Consider the following 20,975-nt stretch of genomic DNA (forward strand, 5'->3'; position numbering starts at 1 on the left):
GCCCAAAAAAATCCCAAATAAAATCCTCTGGTTTAGAGGCATGTGTCTCATCCACATCCATATTTTTGTTGAGAGTTCAGTGCAGGTCTCTCAGCTCTGCACAGAAATGAACAGTAATTTCATGCTATTATCTTAAAAAAGCAGGATGAAGAAATGAAATTCCCACTGAAAAGGAAAATGGGGCAGCTCAAGCTACCAACACAGACCCTCTGATATGTTTTTCTTTGCCACAGGGTTGCTGAAACATTCATGATTAATGTATGGAAAGAGGATGGACAGAGCAAGTTCTGTACCTCTGCTGGTAGCATGATTGCTGTGAAGTGTCACACTTCTTGTGTCCTCAGTCACTTTGATCCTTTTGTCAACATTGCTGATGGTCTCATGATTTTGGTAATTTTTAAATTCTTTCTGGCAGTTACAAAAGGCTGCCCAATAATTTTTAATGTTCTTACTGCCTTTTTTCAAGTGGTATCATTCTGCTTCTGTGCAGAAGTTACTGGAAAGTATTATTCACCTACATGTATCTCAATCTTTTGTATCAGAGAAAGATAAGTTTACACTGACATTTTAAAAATATTCCAAATGGCCCCACAGGTCTGTTCTCTATACGTATTTATTGCTCATAATATGACAGAAAAAGCACTGCAGAGCCTCTTGGGTTTTTTATTCATATTTTTTTTTCCTAAGCAATTAACTTCCTGTTTTTACCACAGTGCAGTTTCTTTTCCCTGAAATGAATCACTCCAAAAGAGATAAGGAGCTCTAGGATTCAAAGCTGCCACTCATGCATACAGCTGTTGCTTTACTAAATTATAAGAAACTTGCAAGTATTTCTAATAGAAACTATAAAAGGCAACTTATTTTTTCTTCCACTGTTTTCTGCTCTTTCATTTGAGTTACAGGATGTCATGTAAGCCAGAGGAAGGCAACCAAGAAAAGAACCATAGTTCCAAAATATCTCAGAGGTTTTTCTACGAACTCTGTTCATGTGACCTGTCAGCATCTGAAATTTAATATTGTTTTCATCTAACCCTAAAATTAGACAGGCACTGGAATATTAAATAAATTGCCTTTTTTTTGTGTGTCTGGATAGGCCTGTCACATCAGAATAAGGAAGACATATGTCCTCCAGTATAAACTACAGTTAAACATTAAGGCATTATAGTATTTTAAACTTGATGGCATTGAGAATAATGAACATGTCTTTAACTTCAGGCCTAACAAATCCAATATACTGATCAAGAATTGGCTGATGTACACAGACAAACTAACTTATTCTGGGCACATTTTATGATGCTTAACGAAAAAAGGACATTTCATCATAGCATTTGTACTTCCAAATAAATGTTTGGCATTGTAAGTCTGAACTGACAAGTACTCTGCTTAAAACATGCCAAAGAAATTTAAGAAGTAACAGTCAGGGAAAAGACATATGGTAATAAAAAACATCGCCAAGATGTGTACAATGCACAAAAAGCATACTCTTCTTCAAAGGAATTTTTGCATACATGGTTTTCTTTGTGTGGTTGTCTAGTATTTATCTTATTATCTTGTTGGTTTCCATATACCACTTCTGCTTGAGCAGAACTGTCAAGTTTGTATGCTTAAACTCAGGCTCTTAAATCACCACAGCAGATGCCTATTTAATTGAAAATAATGGCATACATTAATTTTCTAACCTGTAGGGGTACCAATAACTAACTTCAATCCAGTCAGACTAGCTACATAAATCACCGACAGTAACAGTTGTTTATACACGCTGGTGGGGACAATAGCATATGTTGTCAAATTTGATTTAATTAAAAAGTCTGTGCAATCAGAACCAGCATAATGCATGACACTTCTGTTCAGGATATTTTTGTGAAGAAATAAGGATTCTAACTGACCATGTTTGTAAATTATTTTAGTAAAGAAAATAAACTGCTCCAGATTTTCCTTAGAAATGTTTCCCTCTTGGGAACTTTTTAACTAATGTATTTTCCAAATGGGTAATTTGATTTTGCTTAAGATGAAACCTTTTATGTAGAAATTTACTTATTAAAACACCAAGTTTTTCCGAATCAAAACTTTATTTTCAGTCAAATCCACATTTTCCCAATATTTTTTTTCTTTTTAAAGAAAGATTTAAAAATGTTTATATCGTTTGACTCAGAAGTTTCCTCTCTGGCACATCCCTATGTCTGAAAGCAATTTACAGAATACTCTGCCAGAAACTGGGATCAGCCCTCCATATTTGCCAGAGTTAACGTCTAAGCAGCTTTGCTATTTGCTAAAAAGAGGGGTAGACTTTCTTTAATGATTTCTGGAGTCATAAATGAAACACAATGAGAAATAAATGACCACAAATTCACCCTTTTTTGCAACTCCACTGAAAAGCAGAGGGCAGTAGGCAGGCTGGGAGACGAAATTTTGTAGGATTTTATTCCAGTGAGACTGAGCCATTCAGAAGATAGTGGGCACTAGAGTGCATTACAGATAAAAATTCCTGTATTTGTTTATGGGAAGACAGCTCCAGAAACTGCTGCTTAAGTTATTCCTGTCAGAAAGCCACAAAGGATACAAAGGAGCAGGGAACCTCTCAACACTGGACACAAAACAGGCTTACAAACCCTTTTGGTGGACCTCACATTAACATACAGCTTTGTGCCACTCAACAGTAATGTCAAAAACATCAGCATGCCATGGGCTGCCAAAACATGAACTGATATTGTGCATTCAGCCCTGAGGCTGTAGATTCATTTCATTTCAAACAGGGGACATCTGTTTCTGGTAACAGAAATAAGTCACTCCACTGATCTTTGCATCTGAGGGGAAATAAATACGTAGAAGAATAAATAGAACCCAAATGTTACAAATCTTTATAAGGCCTTAGTATGAGAAATGGACACATTTTAGTCCTGGAGGCAATGAAACAAGTTAAGTATAAATTTTGATCGCAGCTCTCACAGATAAAGCCCAACTTGTTGGACTGGCTTTAGGAAAGAAAGAATTTAGACATGTCACATTCCTCTGTGAGTATATGCTCTCACAGAATCCTAGAATGGCTGAAGTTGAAAGGGATCTCAGAAGCTCATCTTGCCTGACCCATGCTCAAGAAGGGCCACCAAGCATAGCTGGCTGCCTAGGATTAGTGTCCAGATGGCTTCTGAATATCTCCAAGCACGGAGAATCCACAATCTGCCTGGGCAACCCATGCCAGTGCTCAGCTGCTCTCAAGAACAAAAAAAAAAAAAAAAAAGTTTCCTTGATGATCAGACAGAGCCTCTGGTGTTGCAGCTGGTGCCCATTGCCTCTGGTCCTGTCACTGGGCACCACTGAAAAGAGCCTGGCTCTGTTCTCTTTATACCCTCCCTCCAGATACTGACACACACTGGAGAGATCCCCTCGGAGCCTTCTCTTTTCTAGGTTGATCATCCCAGCTCTCTCAGCCTTTCCTCACAGGAGAGATGCTCCAGTCCCTTCATCACCTTTCTGGCCCTTTCCTGGAATTTCTCCAGTATGCCCTCATCTCTCTTGTACTGGGGAGCCCAGCACTGGACACAGCATTCCAGGCGCAATCAGTGATAATGACATTCCTGTCCATCCCATGATACTATTACAGTAGTGCCCTCTGGTCTGTGAAAATCACTTATTTTAACTACATGTTAAAGGATATATTTTTATGTATGTATTCAATTTCCACTTTGTTTGGAAAGAGCTTGTATTAGAGACACAAGGATGAAAAGAAAACGGATTATCTTTCATCTGCCACACCAAGAATAAGTGATTTTAAAACCATCTTTTTATAAAAAGATTGATGCATGGCAATGTTCCAACAAAGGTGATTTCCCTAATACTTAATAACATAATCTGTATAATTATAAGATTAAAAATGTAAACCAGTTCAGTTTGATAAATAAAACAATGTGGATCCATTATATTTTCAAGCCTTCTGCTTCCAGAAAACAGCTGTAAATGAAGCAATTGTTCAACTCAAGAATACTGATGCAACTACTTCAAGACCTCAGGAAGAACTTTTTGGGGTCTTCGACTCTATGTCAAAAATGAAGTACCATTAAATTTACAGGAAAACAGAAACCAACATTCTCTTGTGCAAAAGAAAATAGATTTAAACAAACCTTTTTCTCTTGGATCTGCTACAAATTCCGTTTGCCTATATTAAGGGTTAGTCAAAAACTGAACCCAAGGAAATGGATTTTGTTAGCTAAAACCTTATCTAGCTGTTTAATCATAAAACGCTAAAATATAAATTACAGATCACAGTTGAAAGAATTATTTTGAAAATTTATGCCTTGATATATCATGATTACCAAACCACTAAAAATTATCATAAGGACAATAATCTGATATAATGCATAAATCTTTATCCAAAATCTTCATGAAAGCATTAATAGAATACCCTAAAATTGGGATATTATTTACCTGAAAAAAACATGTTAATAATAAATGGATTTTAATTAACTATGAATATATAATGGCAAATTCTCCTGTCTCCTATTAGAGGACTATGGAGGAATTATTCTTCAACTCCACTGGAGCAAAACCCCCAAGTACTGGCCTGGATAAAAGTTGCAAATGAAAGCTGTATTTCGATCTTGTAAAGCCACATAAAAAGTGAAGTTCAATACTGCTGTATTTATTTTTCTTCAACTCATGAGGACAAGCAGAAAGAAATTAAATTGTTGTTTTAGCTTTAAATTAAATTCAACATGTTTTAAATGGTCACAAACCAAAATTATAGCTTCTTGTTGACTAACCACAAAACACAGCTTTTCTTTAGACAACAGAAAAACATTTGGAACAAGAATTAAACACTCTCATTCAGTGAACAAAAACTGAACAAAGTTGCACAAAGTTGTGCATTTCATTAGGACGTTTTGAATATCAAACTGAAAACATGATGTGACTATTAATAAAGATTCTGCTGTTTAGAGTAAAAACCACTGAGAAGTGCAGATGAAATTTCTGTGCAGTGTTAGCTCTGAACACCTGAAGAATGCTGTAACAGAAATTTGGCTATTACAATTCCTACATATTGAAATCAATAGGCAGTTATATGAGCCTACATTTCTGAAAAAAGAATGGAGAAAACCACTGTGCCTTCAACTTACAAAAAAATACAACTTATTACATCTACTATGTAACTGTTTTCTAGTCAGCAGAGACACAAAGGGAAATGTGTATAGAGAATAAACAAGAATCCTCATGTGCCATGGCATACCTAGTTTATCAAAGTAGTACTCCTAAAATATCTTGGTTGGGATGAGAATTTCTTTGGAACATACCCATGATAAGAGCTGATTTTCTTGGATGAAAACAATCTGTTTAAATACTAGCTTCTTGTGACCAAATAGAAAGTCAGAGCTGCACAAGAAATAGAACTGTGACTGCAGACTACAGATGCTACAGACACTGGGAAACCTCTGATGTATTAAGGAATTTCAGGGACAACAGATGGACATGTTTGGATCTGCTGAGCATTCAAGCTTCCCACTGAACTGTTTATTAACTTCAGGACTACAGTAAAAGTCTAACAAAGCAAAAAATCTTACAGGACTTCTCTTGTCTTTCTCAGAGGCAACAGGCACTTGCACAGTTTCATTTCAGGCAAGATAATGGAACGGAAGCCATAATGGAGACATCACTCAACACAAAATGTTGAAATAGCTTATTTCTGCTTTGGCCATTAATGCGTGCTTAGGGAAACATTTCCAAGTGCAAGTGTTCAATGTATGGAAAAAATGAGTGTCTCTAATGAGTAAGTTAAGGCAGTGTGACATTAAAATAGTTCAAAAGTTAAAAGAACCCACCGACTCTTTTCTGCTCATAGTTTTGCTTTGGGAACGTGAGCGGGAGATGGTGCTGAAAAAGGAATCCTTTTTTGATGCAGACAAAGGCGGAGATCCTGTAAATTCACGTCCTCCAGACAAGCTCTCTATGCTTGGAGATGAACTGATGTTTTTTGAACTTTGGCCTGTAAAGCAAGTTTAAAAAAACCAAAACAGTTAATCAATGGGCATTTCCTTTTTCCCACAAATACTTCCTTGTCTCAACTGACATTGACTGAGAGTCACAGACAGCCCAACACAGAATGAAATGTTGAAGTGTGTCAGCATGCACTGAGAGATTGAAGGACTGTTCTCACGTGGAACTTAACTTCTGTATGTGAGAAGAACAAAAAATCTTTGTGTATATATAGATATATACACAAACATACACAATCTAGTACACACCTATGTCTATATATATACTAAAGGCTAAATGATGTGTGTGTATACATACACACACACACACTTACATATATATATATATACATATATATGTATATATATATATTTATATATATATACACAACACCCACAACCTGAGGAACTTCATGCCCTGTGTGGCAAAATGAGCGAAGTACCATCTCATAATAATAACAAAAAAATCTGATGTCATCAACACTACAATGGAAATTGTTTTTTCCAACTATCAAACTTGGCAAAGAATGCTAACAACAAGAACTTCAGATTCCAAAAGTGGGTTGGACACTGAAGATCTCGATCACAATATTTAGACTTTAAGCAGGAAAAAAAGTAACTTGAGTTTGGAAAAGAACATAACCTCTCATGCCTCAAATTTCAAGGCCACTTCCACTTAACAGACACTTTGATAAGTCTACTGAATAGTTACCTCTTGTCATTTCATGAAGCTTTTGAAATGAATCCAGCATTGTCCACTATCATAGTGAGGACAGCTGGGGAGAAGCCTGGGCTGGTTCACCATGGCAGCGTATGCATCAGGCAGCCTCTGATAAGGCTAGTTTTCTTCTAGTTGAGGCTTACAAAGTGTTTTCAAATGTTTAAATAAAAACTTTGTTTTCATTAGTTCCAGTAGGAAAAAAAACCCAGTACGTCAGTTTTTATCAACTTTCACTACAAAAATGTTGCCTTAGGACAGACACTAGTTTAAAAAAATCTTTTTATCATGTGTATGATGAAGTCAAGCTAGAATGACTCCATGAAATTGTAGAGTTTTCCATTCTGGAAAAACGTTAAACAGCACATAAAGCTAATGCTCAAGAATTCTCCCTGTCTCTTATTTGATGGCTATTCTGACGAAAGGGTTTATGTTCTCCTTTTCCTTTCCTCTGTTTTTGGTGTGCTTCCATGTTACCATCTATAGCATTAAGTATGATCTTCTACAATTAAATCATTCACATTTTCTTAATGGAATAAATACAGATTTATTTATCTGTAAATAAAGAGAGGAGACTGTTATATACAAAGAGACTGAACTAGCAAAGAACAAAACATTACATGTGAATAAACAAACCTTAAATGACAAAACCCAAGAAAGGATCTGGGTTTAATACGCTGAACGTTTTCTAGAAGAAAACTCATACAAATTGCTTCCCATCTTGTCCTTCATTCTCTGTTGCTTTATTCTGCTCACCTCCCCCATAACCCTCCTACATTTTATGCCCTTCTTCTGTGGACCTTCCTCTCTGCCTCCATCTCTTCCTCAGATCCTTCCACACTGCCTCTTCTGCAACCTCTTATTCTAACTTTTTTCTTCACATATTCTTTACTTCCCACCAACTTCATTCAACTGGATTTTTCTGTTTCTTCACAGTCCTCCTCCAGGCACTTACTACCTACCACCTAGTCTGAGGAGCTTCCTTAAAAGTGCATGAGACTGAGGCTCTTGTAGATCTCACTTAACTTTTGCCTTCCCATTTTATAGAAAAATGGGATATGCATTAATCATGTACACCGTAAGTGTTTCTGGAGATTAAAAAGGAGAAAACACTGCATGGAAAACACCAGAAATAATTTGGTTGCAAGGAAATTTTTAGAAAATTTCTAATTTTAGGATAAAATCATGTCACTTGGCAACACTGTCATCCTTACAGTTGCCTTTATGTAAGAAAAACGACTTTTCATGCATTTCATAGTGGCAAATGGAAGTGTGCTTTTGAAGTAGGTAAACTTAAAAATAGTTTTGGAACAGATGGAATCACATATTTTACCAAATAAAGCTTTTATAAAAGCAGTTCACACAGCTAAGCAAGAGCAGCCAATATAAATGCTAAATGTAAAAAAAAAAAAAAAAAAAGAAAAAAAAAAGAAAATTATTTGGTAGACAGAGTAAAGTGCAACAGAAAAATATTTATTAGGTATATATCAGATTAAATAGTCTCTCTTTACCATCCTAGTAATAAGAAGATATGTTCCCTATAGGGTGAAGATTAAAAAAACAAACAAAAAAAGTTAAACAATGAGCAATTTGTATATTTCACATAGTCTTCACTGTATGACCTGGACTTAACACAATTTACCTACAAATAAGCAGATTATGTGATAAAAATTCACAGATAATATTGAGAGAAGAACACTTTAAATATATTTGAGGAACCCACACACATGAAATAATACAGCTTGGTACAACAATGGAAAAAATGATGTGGGAATATTTTTTTTCTATATTCTGTCTTTCAGCTCTAAGGAAAAAAATGTCAAAAATATAGTAAAAAATTGAAAAGACAGAGAAGTGTCCTCATGGCCACTGCAAACAGCTACAATTCAAAAGATGGCTCACAGTTCAGAAGAACAGAATATGCAACAACTAGCATAACCAAACAAGATTTTGTGGACAGAATAATACAAGTGCCCTAAAAGGGAATTTGCTCAAGTAATCCCAAGACCTTTGAACAATCTGGTTCCGATGGCCTATAAATACTATAATGAAAATAAAAAATAAGAGCAATACAAGATTTAGTTAAACTAAGATAGAGATACAGTAAATCAGAAGTGACAAAAATATTGTATCTGTATGTTTGATACCCAAGTAAGAATAAAGGTTAGGATGAACCTGATCCTTCTGCATGAATAAGCAAATCTGGGGAAATTATCATTAGGAAAGACTATATTTTTATTCTGCATCCAACCCTATGAACAGTGCCATGACATGGATTATTTGGGGATATAACTGAGAATTAAGACAGAAAGAACAGCACTTATGAATAATTACAGTGTGCTGCAACTCATAAAGTAGGATCCTTGGATTGTGATCGGCTTTTCTAATTTCCAGAGGAGTCATTGTTTTTACAACTGTAAATAAGATAGCTGAAAGACAGGTCACACCAATTGTATGTGTTTTCCTTAATGTCAGAAAAAAAAAAAAAGAAAAAAGAAAAAATACATTTATGATTTTTCCCAACAAGAAATATAAGAAATATAATGAATCACAGAATATTCTGACTTGGAGGGGACCCACAAGTATCATCGAGTCCAACTCTTAAGGAAGTTGCTGCAACAACACATAACTGAGTGACTACGCTGCTTCTGAAGTCCTTTAGATGTACCATGTGTGCACCGAGGCATTAACAACCCTCATATAACTTTGGAAACAACACTGTAGACTAACACACAGATTTTGGGATCTTGGGACAGTGACAAAAATACCATTTGTACCTTCACTGTTCTGTGTCACTGGTTTTACATCTTTCTTAATGTGCAGTGTGGTACATTCTGCTCTCTCAATAGCTTGACAAGAAGGTAATGGGACAGAGTTTCTAATGTTGTATTATTCCTCAAAAAAAAAAAAAAGGAAAAAGAAAAAAGAAGTTTTGCCTTTCATGCAGAATCAAAATGCATAAAGATTGCAATAAAGTACAGTTAAAAACTAAACTTGCATCCTTCTTCTTTAGCAGCTCAATCAGCAACCTGAGAACACCACTGAATCAAAACTCTCATTTTCATCTGCTCATTCTGTCAATATCAGATAAATCCATTATTGCTCCTTAAAAAACATTGGGGAAATGTAATCTCTGACCATCTAAGCATATACCAGAAGGTCCTAAAGCCTATATAAAACAGGCTGAAGAAACCCCATGAACATGGAAATAAAAAATACATGCTTATGAAGCACACAGAACAAATATGTGAGGATCCCTGACATATACAGTAGTCAAAATACATTACTGTGTAGGATGTCTCAAAAAAACCCCCAAAACCATATATATATACACACACACACGCATAAATTATACAAATATATATATATGCATATATATATATATATATATATATATATATATATATGCATTCTGAAACGTATAAATAGTTCACAGTAATGACACACAGGATCTCACACACTAAAAATACATCCATTTCTGAGGCAAAAAGGAGCAATGTTATCTCCATGGGCTGGCTTCTAAGTGGCTCACTACTTGCCCGTTTCTAATGATACTGGGACTGACCCCAGGGTGAGAAATGCTCTGCCTTAAAACCATTTGGAAAACACAGATGGGGCAGTGGAAAAAGGGACCAACAACTTGTTGGTATTGTGGAGACCTCTGATTCTTGCAAAGAATGATAATTTAAATTTAATGCGGTCAATAATTTGGCTGCATAATAAAGTAAAAGGTGATGGCAAGGAGGAGAAGACTTACAATGAAAGGAAAGTGAGCTTCAGGTCTTACAAAGTTTGAGTTAGGTTATGGGGGATATAACCAAGAACACTGGTGGTCCCTGATAAAACACATGAAAAATCAGAGGAACATGCAAAAAAGACATACAAAACTGATGGCTCAATCTGTTTGGTCCCTACAGAGAAAAAGACTAGCTTTCATAGTTATAAGAAAAGCAAGGAAAAAGATATCAAGAAGAACAGAAGTATGGCACCATATATAATTCAAAACCATTCAGATCTGCTCATCTGTTCTGTATTTGCCATAGTGAGGATGTAGGGTATTAAAATTTGCAAAAAGAATGAGACGAGTTTTATAAAACTTTTCAGATAAATTAGTTTCCCTTTTTCTCCTACAGTGATATTGGAACAAAGACTTCCAGCACTTTCAAAATTCATTCAAACCACCTCATCATACAAATCCATACACTTTTTATTTCAGCCAAGGCAGGTAAGCTCCCTGTTAGTCGAGTGTATGACAGTAGATGTTCGGCCCAAAATACCTGCCCCAAATATAACAAGAGGGAACTAATGCAGCTAAAAGGGACAATGATGGTGGAACTGGCCCCCATGACAGAGTGGGAAATGGGATACAAAGGGCAAGAGCATAGAGGTTTGCAGCACAGGCACATGCTGATTCACGGCTGATGCCCGTGAAGAGACACAGACACACAGACACACAGAGACATACACAAAACCACACACATGAACAAGACACACAGAGACACAAACAGTCACACATGCAAACATACATACACACATGCAGATGCAGGCAGAGAAACACAGACGCACACACACAGAGTCACACAGACACAGACACGTACACACAGAGACACACACAGACACGACACGCACACACACAGAGACACATGCACACATGCACACGCACACAGATGCACACATAGACACACACGCACACACACAGAGACACATGCACACATGCACACGCACACAGATGCACACATAGATACACACGCACACAGACACACGCACACACACAGAGACACACACACACTCAGACACACGTGCACACATGCACATACAGACATGCACACACACACGCGCACACATGCACAGAGACACACACACTCTCACAGACACATGCACACAGACACAGAGACATACAGAGACACACACGCACACGCACACACACAGATACACACAGAGAGACACACACAGACGCGCACACACACAGAGACACACACACACACACACACACACACACACACACACACACACACACACACACACACACACACACACTGACACACACACTGACACACACAGACACGGACACACACGGAAACACAGATCGGCGAGGGCGGCAGGGACGCGGAGAGCCGAGCTCTCTCCCGGCACAACAGCGGCGCTCGGTGGACGGACAGTGGCAGTGCGGGCGGGCGCCGCCCGGGCCTACCTGCGGTGGCCGGGGTGTGCTGCTGGGCCTGGGCCGGCCCCGGCGGCGCCGCCTCGCCCGCCTCGCCTGGCAAACAAACAACAGCGTTAGCGAGGCCCCGCCGCTGCTGCTCGCCCGAGGGAAGAGCCGCAGCTTTGGGGGTTCAGCCGGAGCACCCTGCTTTGAACAGAAAGGACATTGTGAGAGAGCGCTGTAGGGACAGGCAAAAGGAAACGGGAAGGCTGGATAACAGGCTGCAGAACCCCAGTGCTTTTAAGTGATGTGTTTAGATCAAAATCTAAACTTAACTGAAGAGTCAAAACCTTTTTTCACTGGCACTTTACAGTGTCATTCTGCTATTTGAAAGCTTCACAGAATGGCTGAAGTTGGAAGACCGCTGGCCCAAGCCCCTTGCTCAGGCAGGGTCCTCTAGGGCACATTACTCTGGATTGTGTCCTGATGGCTTTTGAGGATCGCCAGGAAAGGGGACTCCATATCTCTGGGCAGTCTGTTCCAAGGCACTGTCACTTGCACAGTAAGGAAGTTCTTCCTCATACTCAGCTGAAATTTCGCGTGCATCAGTTTCTGCCCATTGCCTTTTGTTCTACTGCTTGGCACCACCAAGAAGAGGCTGGCTGCACCCTCTTCACACCTCCCTTCAGATACTATCCCCGGTCTTTCTTTTCTCGAGGCCAAACAGTTCCAGCTCCCTCACTTTTCTCATGAGGTACTCCAGTCCCCTAATTTTCTTTGGAGCCCTCCACAGGACTCACTTCATGTCTGTCTTATACTGTGGAGCTCAGAAGTTGTATCCTTGCTGTCAAAAAATTCATAAGCCTAATAATACATATATTTATATTTTTTAGAAAAGGAAAAAAAACACCCCAATTTGTCAATCTGTATTTTACTCCTTTAATTTGTGCTCAGTTCTGCTATTAATAAGGACAGTTTCCTTATCCATATGAAAAGCAAACTAATTTTCTAGAGATAAATAATTCTAAATAATTATTTAACTTTATAAATAATTCTAAATTGGGGTATCATTTGTTTAGGACATACATGTTGACTATGGAAATTCTGTTTGTGTTAAAACAAAAACCATAGTAGTATCAACTCATAAAAACAAAGAGGACCCTGGAAACTCTTTAAATACAGTTTTGGCAGAACTTTGTCTTTTAACTGGTCCTCTAATGTGTCCTTGTGATTTAAATCAAAAGCCTTTTGGGTTTCACCATGAAATGACCTAGAAGGAAAACTGTATCTGGCACTATCGGGGAAGAAGAGAAAGAGAAATGATTTTTTTTCTTGGCACTACACTGCCATTTGGTAATCAAAGAATATCCAGTTTCTGAATGATGAAGGATCCACTGGAACACACATGGCAATGACTGCGATTTTTTTCTTTTTTTTTCATGATCAATTTTTTTTAATCTTTCAAAATAACCACCTCAACTGAAAATCCAATAAACTCAATATCTGAATTCAACTTTTGTGCCAATGAATTACTTCACTGTGCAGGATCAAAGAGAATGTTTTAATCCCTCTTCTGTTAGCGGGCTACCTTGCATAAGTAATCAGTAATGATACCCGATCTTCTGTGCTGAGACAGGCTGAATGGGACTAATATATTATTAGGAGGAACTGAATTTCCAATTAGATGTCTGGCTACTTTGTTCAGCTGTGATTTGTAATGCTGAAGACTCATCTGGAATTACAGGCTGGCAATTATGGTTGGATTTTTTTTCCAGTCTGCTGTTTTTCCATTTACATTATCTAAATTATATGCTTTTTTTTTTTCTTACAGAAATTCAGCAAGTACCAAAACTTTGGAGTGAGAAATAATTACAACGGATTATGTATCCCAATCATCCCTCATCTAGAGTACAGCAGCATGAATGGTAGCTGGTAACTCTGAGTGAGTGGTAACTCTGTTGAAACAGAGCTGTTAAAGCTGGGATAGGATTATTTTGACAGTCCTGCAAGGTATTCTGTTACCAAGGGCTTCTTCACAAAGTAGATCAGCCAGTTAATTTAATCTCTTCAAATTTATAAATCTCTACATATTAATTTAAATTGTCAGCACTACTTGAGCATTCAAAACCTGAAAAGATCAGTAAGAGAAAAATGGATGACTTATGGCTTGATGCCTGTTAGATTTACAGCACTTTGGCCTGTATAACAGGCCAAAGTTCACAGACTGAACATCTGTGAGTATTACATCAGCTGAAATTGCAAATGTCTTTCAATTTAAATCCTAAATCCATGTCTCTGCCTACCTCAGCTAAATAACCAGGCTCCAGGAGGCTGAGGAGAGCTGAACACACAGGGAAGAACAAGAACAGGAGACAGTTAGTGACAGCTAGTTAGTAATTTGGGAGCCTTGTACTTCCAAACCATGCCAAATAGTTTTTAGATAATCAAAACCTACAGCAGAATCCAGGGCTAGAAAAAAGCCAGTGTAGAAGCTAAAAAGTTCAGCACAAAAATGAGTGGAACAAGAACTTCTCAGAGTACGAATATATTTTAAATCCTGAATCTCAGTGCCTGGGATAGAAGTACTGGCAGTTTCTCATAGCTGTGGAGAGTGCCCTCAATCACTGGATTTGCTGTACAGCTCTTTTTTGAGGTGGTGTTACTGTCCTCCACAGAACAGAAAAGACTCACTCTTAAGGTGTGATGGAGCTTGTGCTGTTTAGAAAGGTCTGCAGCAAGCGTCAAAAGACTTTTTAGTGTGTCTCCACCATGGTGGAGCAAATAGGGATTTTTTTGCTGAACATTTAAACTTACTCCAGAGAGAATTCACTGGGGAGCCTCTAAAATACTTTCTATTTCCTTTTGTTATTTTTTGTGTCTCTTTAATAATACAAAGTATGGCACTTGCAAACAGAGCTGCCATAATTTGAAATTTCTATACAATTACAGGCAAAATACTTATAACTGTACAGGTCTGGAGCAACAAGCATGGCACTAATATGTAAAACAAACCTCTGTCATCTGAACCTATTAAAAATAGTATATTTACATTTTTTGCCCTTAAATTACTTTGCAAAAGCTGTACCAAATATGGATAGACAGAATACACTAAGAGGAAGCTGCAGTATGTTTTTGCTTTGTGCCCTACATCATACATTCTTCATAACTTTACCAAATCTCCCTATTGCAGTTGATAAAGCAATATGTGCACAGCTTGTACATGACAATGACCAAACATAACTACGATTTTTTATTCTGATTCCTGCATGGAAAGTATCAGGTGCATTTCCTGATAATATTATGTTAATTGGCCCATATGACAGGCCATCCTTTAGCAGCCACATCAAGGTTAAGCTACACTCAATTCCATCTATAGGAATTGCTTCAAATTGTGTGCTTTTATTATATTAAGCAGGGAAATAAAAGAGCCACCCAAGGACCACTTCTAAACTCAAGTGGGGAAAAGAGAATAATGTGATAAGAGAACTATGGAAAACTCTTAAAAAAGCAAAGAAAAAGTGTCTCTGAAACAGTGTAAATAATTTTGTTCTACACCTAATTTTACTTCCATTGTTGTGAACAGGATTTGTATCAGTTTTACTGCACTTCAGTTTCACCTCTGTACTGTAAAACCCCTGCTGGATCAAGTTTTGAGGTTCTTCTACAACTGAGAGAAGCTGCATATCTGGATTTTGCCAAGCAGCTGCAGTGCCTCTATGTGCCTGCTCCAAAAAAACAGCTGTACCTTTCAGTTTGGCTCCCTCAGTGTCTGCTGGGGATGCCATGTATCATGAAAGGGCTTTTGGACCATATGAGTGGTAAAGCAAAGAGAGAAAACACGAACTTCAGCTATGAAGTGTTATATCCCTTCTTTTACACTTTCAAATCTGGTGGAAAAAAAAATGCAATCCTATGCAAAGGTTCAGGGTAACCAGCACCAGCCCTCAAGCTCATAACCATGACACTGGATGAGCTGTTAAAAGCAGCAGATACTGTTTTGCTCTACATACTCCTTGAAAAGCACATACTGCCATGGGCTGGCTGAAGATGAAGAGCAGTAACCTACCTTGAGTGTGGCAGAGTATAGCAAACAACTACCAAAGCTGAGCTTGTGAGTTTGTTGTTTGAATAAGCTGTTCTCAAGAAATATAGAAAGAAAGGCTTAAAGAAAAAGACGCGGTGTTTACTAAATAACTGCAGAGGGTCATCACAAATTATTAAAAGAAAAATTCATATTATGGTTCAAATAACTTCTTAAATAAGCTCCACACATTCTAAAGGGAATAAGAATTTCTTTATTAAGAATTACTCTCTAACTTCTTTCACTAATTATTATGTATTTAGCCAATACTGTTATGCATGTGATTTCTTGCCAATAACCTGAAAAACATGTATGACATTAGTCTTCTAGTTAAAAAAAGGTTGCATCTAAAAATCTGAAAAATTAATTGACTCATGTTTCATATGGTAATGATTAGTTTGTTGGCCTGTCTGATGCAGTTTCTGGTTCATATATTTTTAGAAGTTCAAAACTTCTTACAATAGTTGTACATTATTGAGATAACATCTAATTCTGTATTGCACTGCAACCATGCTGTTGTACTTGGCATAGGCATCCTCCCTAACAAAATACTTTTTTTGCTGTTTCCTCCAAATATGTACACACTGATACGAAAATCAACAGAAGCAAGAACTTCAGCCCCAAAGGTGTACGACAAAACCTCCCTCAGTCATGGTCCTGCCACATGTTTCCCCTTTACCTTTGCCCAGCTGAACTGGCATGCTTTCAGACTTCATCATCCTCTGCTGCTGTGACTGGTGGTGGTGGTGGTGCTGCTGGTGGTGATGCTGGTGCTGAGGGGCTTCCACTGTGCTCCTGCTTGGCATTGAAGAGGGAGGGAAGCTGCTCCCGCCAGCAGGAGTGCCCACTGCCCCACCTGAAGCCATGGCCGGAGCAATGAGCTTTCGGCCAAAATTCAGTAAGCTGTTGGAGACTTTGTTAATGTTCAGAGGAGCAGCTTTAGCACTGGCACTGAGAAAAGAAGAAGAGAAATAATTGCATCATTGCCAATGGTTTGGACAGGTACAGCCATCGTTCTTCAAAACTCAGAGATAAAAATCCAAGATTTGAATGTTACAAAGAAGGTGTTTTACTACAGCTGCACTGGAATACACACAGAGACCACAGCAACTGAGTGTGGTATAAATTTTTCCCAACCAGAAGTGGACAATTTTTTTTGGTCCTTCTCCCTGAAAAATGTAAACTAACTCCAAACAAAGTGAGTTTGTACCAATTTTCTTAATTTTCTTAATTTGCCTTCCTAAATTAAAAAAAGAAAAAAAGAAGAGTGATAAATACGAATCCAAGCCCTACAGAATCAAAAACTTTATAAAACTGAATTTTTACACTTATTCAAGGACTGCTTTAATATTTACTTCTGTTAGATTAAATTCTCTCCAATGTTTAAAATGAGTCAACCCCAAACATTTCTTTCATCAAGCAAATCTCACACTAGACTGTCCTTTTAGGTTGGCAGAGCTAGATGTCTCTTGCTCTGAGTTCACCTTCTGCCCAGCCCAGTCATTTTAAGTCAAGCACTTTTTAACAGGAATCCTGATGTCGAAAGTGATTTTGCTGAAGATCTGCTTCAGGGTATAACACATATACTGAATCACAATCCTTATAATTGTTACTTTTTATTTTTAACTACAGTGGCTATTTAATTCACTTCAGTTTTATGCAACATTAAGAATGAGGAAATTGTCAAACCATTTAATTTGTCTAAAATAAAGAGGCAAAGAACCTTTTAATTCCCAGTGGAAGTGTTCACATAACCCACAGATTAGCAAAGCCATTCCTATTTGTTCATGCAATAATTCCCTGCCTTATATAATTAATACTTGAAATACCCTTCACAGAAATATATCATAACCACAAAGACCTTTTCACTCCTGAGGTTTTATTTTACTGATGTGTACTTCCACGATATAAATAGCTGTCCTTTAAAAACATGAAGAAATGTAATTAAAACCAACACAATCATTGTACTGGGGAAAAATAGCTTTACAATGTTTCGGGGAAGTTGAACTAAAAATAAACTACAAATGAATTAATATGGGTAATTTGTAACTTCTGCAGACACCTGGAAGAGTAATTTTGATTTTGCTCTTCCTCTAATTTCTCTATTTGTCTCCAGAGATGGGTTTTTTTTAGAATACACAATACAAACATGCACACACATATAGAGCACATCCAGAAAATAACAACAGCTGAGTTGTTTAGAATCAGAATAGATACTCAGAATAGACAGAAAAGGAGAGCTGTCAGACGGAAGTATGAGAGCCTGCACCCTCACAAGATACAGCCCCAAGCTCTATAGGGCACTTCTGCCATATATACTGGTGGTGAAGAAAGACGGCATCTAGAATATTTTAGAAGGAAGAGCATTGCAGAGACTGGGACCAAGTGTTGCTTCCCAATTTATGGAAGTTGGGAAAAAATGATTGCTGAATAATAATTGCAGGATGTTTCTGTGCCTCCCGATTTTATTAATTGCTGTTGGGTGTTACAAAAAGTCCTTCCACAGTCAACTGAGAGTGAATGACAAAGTCACTACAAGGAAAGCATCTGCAGAACTGTATAAAATACTGTTGCAGGAGGTCCAAATGGTTTCAAAAGCAAACTGAGTAGTTGTGAGACTGAACTGTTAATGGTTAGTGACTCAAACAATTGCCTATGTGCAAAAACTTCAGGTGCTTTGCTGAGGCCGGGTTTGCACCCCCCAGCTGCAGGGGAGGAGTTTTTGGACGTTTGGTGGCTCCTGGGTGATAAGCAGAAGCCTGCTGACCCCAACCTGGAAAGAAATCCAAAGACAGATGTGCACTTGCTCCACGTGTTGCCTGCACCGAGTGATTTAAGGATTACTGGTGTATCACAGTGCTGGATCGTTGCTGCAGCAAAAAATGGAATTTCTGAAGTTATAGCTGATTTGGTTCCACTAACAGTCTCACTCCCTCTGGAAATGAGATTAATTGGAGGAGACCCCCCTGAAAAGGTGGGGGAAGCAACAACAGCAGTGTGAAAAGCACTTCATGAGACTGAAGTTGAGATTCCACCTGAGAAATATCTTAAGTCCAAGCTGTTAAACAACTTTAGCCACTATGGGGTAACCTATCCAGACCAAACTCTTGAGACTTGTATTGGCTTCTTTTGCCAGGAATGATGCCAGCACACTCCCACTGAAGATCAAAGGACATGAGTCACTCCTCTAAGGAGTCCAACACTTACTTTGGTCCCTTTAGACCCTCCAGAACCTGGACTTACCAGATTAACCAGTTCTGAATGAGGGATGGCCACTGGATGGAGTGTGTTTAGATGTGAAGGCTCACAGAAAACAGCTAGGGAAATTTGATAATCAGTTTTCCCTTGGGCCCTTTTAAATATTTACTTATTTTTGTGGTAGACACAGGAGCACAAATGTCAGCATTTCAAACTGAAGTTGCTGCTCTAGCAAATTATGCCAGACAAGAAAAGGAGTTGGGTACATGAATCAACACTCAGTGGATTGCTTCTTTTTAATAATCTGCCTGTAGTAGGCTGAGTTTTCTATTTTCTTTTATAAGAACTTGATAACAGATGAGGTCAAGCTGAATGGGAGCTTAGTTATCAACAGTTGCAAAAAATCTCATTACACTGCCAGTTTTGGGGGTCATACTAGTAATGGCTGAGATTCAGAACCCAAACTTTACTACATTTTTTCCCTCCTTTTACAAAAAACAATCGCTAAAGTTGGAGTTTGCGGTAGTACATATGACTCACTCACCTGAAACATTAACTTAGAAGGAAGATAATGACTTGCACATTGAGTCCTAGGTTTACATTGTCTCTAAATCTAGAACCTTAACAATCACTAAAAAAACCCTTGACTTTACATAAAAAATTCTGTTTACTGAAAGTAAATTATTTACACTGACACCTGACAACAAAGCCACTGGACATTTTGAGCTTAATCTATCATCATTATTGCGATAGTACACAGATGCAGAAACAAAGCTTATACAGGGCTTGTGTATTTTGTCCAGCAGCTTGTTTCTTTCTTGTTTATTTTTCAGCTATATTTTGCTTAATTAAAAGGTGTCAGCTTTTCTTCTACAGTTTGATTTGCTGCTTTGACATATATGTACACTAGGACAAATTAGTTTATTTGCATTTTTCAGATGGTTGGAAAGAGACTTTTTGAGAAAATCTTCATGTTACACCATTTTACAGGAACGACGAACATAAACAACTGCCAAGCCTTTATGTCCAAAACATTATTTTTAGAAATGCTTCCAACATTAAAATGCAAGAATGTTTTAGTACTACATGACAACTAGAAAGGACAGTTATCACAGCTCCTAATAACCTGTGGTGTGATTCAGCTGTGCTATGAACTGACACTGCTAATGATCAGCTCAGAACATGTATAAATTAATGAAAAATAAATAATGATACTATCTAAATATCTTTTCAAGAGGTGGTTTTAAAAAATGTATTGTAAAGTAAAATGTGTGCAATTTCTCTGAATGACAGCTTCAGAAAATGAACAATAGTGAGGTGCTACATCTCTGGAGGACTTATATTAAAAGGGAGCTGAAGTTCAGTAAAATAAGAACAATGTTTCTATTTCTTACCATTTAAATGTCTGATATATTAATGCAAAGGATGATTACAGCCATCAAACATGGATCAATCTACATTTTAGCCATCCAAATGTACCACACATGCACAACAATTACAAGAAAAATACTGATTGATTTACGTTGTAGAGTTATAGGCAGATGCATTTAAAAGTAAGGCATCACTTTAAAAATATGAGTATCAAGGAGACATGAATTCCATCCACGAAGCAAACGATTTTGTTTCATCACAATAAGCATCATTGACCTTGACTGTGAATGGTGTATTTTTAAACTAGCAATAGGAAGATGATTCAATCTCTGCAGTTTTCTGCTAAGATGGAAATGTTTTGTTTTAAGCAGGCCTTATTCAAAGGCATTTCTCTTTTCAGTAAGTAATCATTACAAGAGATGAGAGACAAATAGATGAATATGACCAATTACAAAGTTTTATATGTGATAAAATAAGCAATATATAGTAGGTTTGTCAAGA

At 37.6% G+C, this 20,975-nt stretch overlaps 1 protein-coding gene across 6 annotated transcripts in view; it reads right to left on the minus strand.

The window, feature by feature from the left end:
• The window catches only part of TBC1D5 (TBC1 domain family member 5), a 318,071-nt gene that overhangs the window by 36,479 nt on the left and 260,617 nt on the right, over positions 1-20,975 (minus strand). For 5 of the 6 annotated variants that reach the window (XM_041411471.1, XM_041411470.1, XM_041411472.1 and 2 more), the window contains 3 exons: positions 16,585-16,856; positions 11,873-11,938; positions 5,811-5,974 (listed from right to left, as the gene is read on the minus strand). In XM_041411471.1, coding sequence (XP_041267405.1) covers positions 5,811-5,974; positions 11,873-11,938; positions 16,585-16,856 — 502 coding nt within the window. The remainder of the gene's footprint in view (positions 1-5,810; positions 5,975-11,872; positions 11,939-16,584; positions 16,857-20,975) is intronic. The other variant, XM_041411476.1, reaches the window with a different exon arrangement.

The sequence above is a fragment of the Onychostruthus taczanowskii genome, unplaced genomic scaffold (genome assembly GCF_017590055.1).
Source record: "Onychostruthus taczanowskii isolate IOZ18803 unplaced genomic scaffold, ASM1759005v1 scaffold36, whole genome shotgun sequence".
NCBI classification, from domain to species: domain Eukaryota; kingdom Metazoa; phylum Chordata; class Aves; order Passeriformes; family Passeridae; genus Onychostruthus; species Onychostruthus taczanowskii.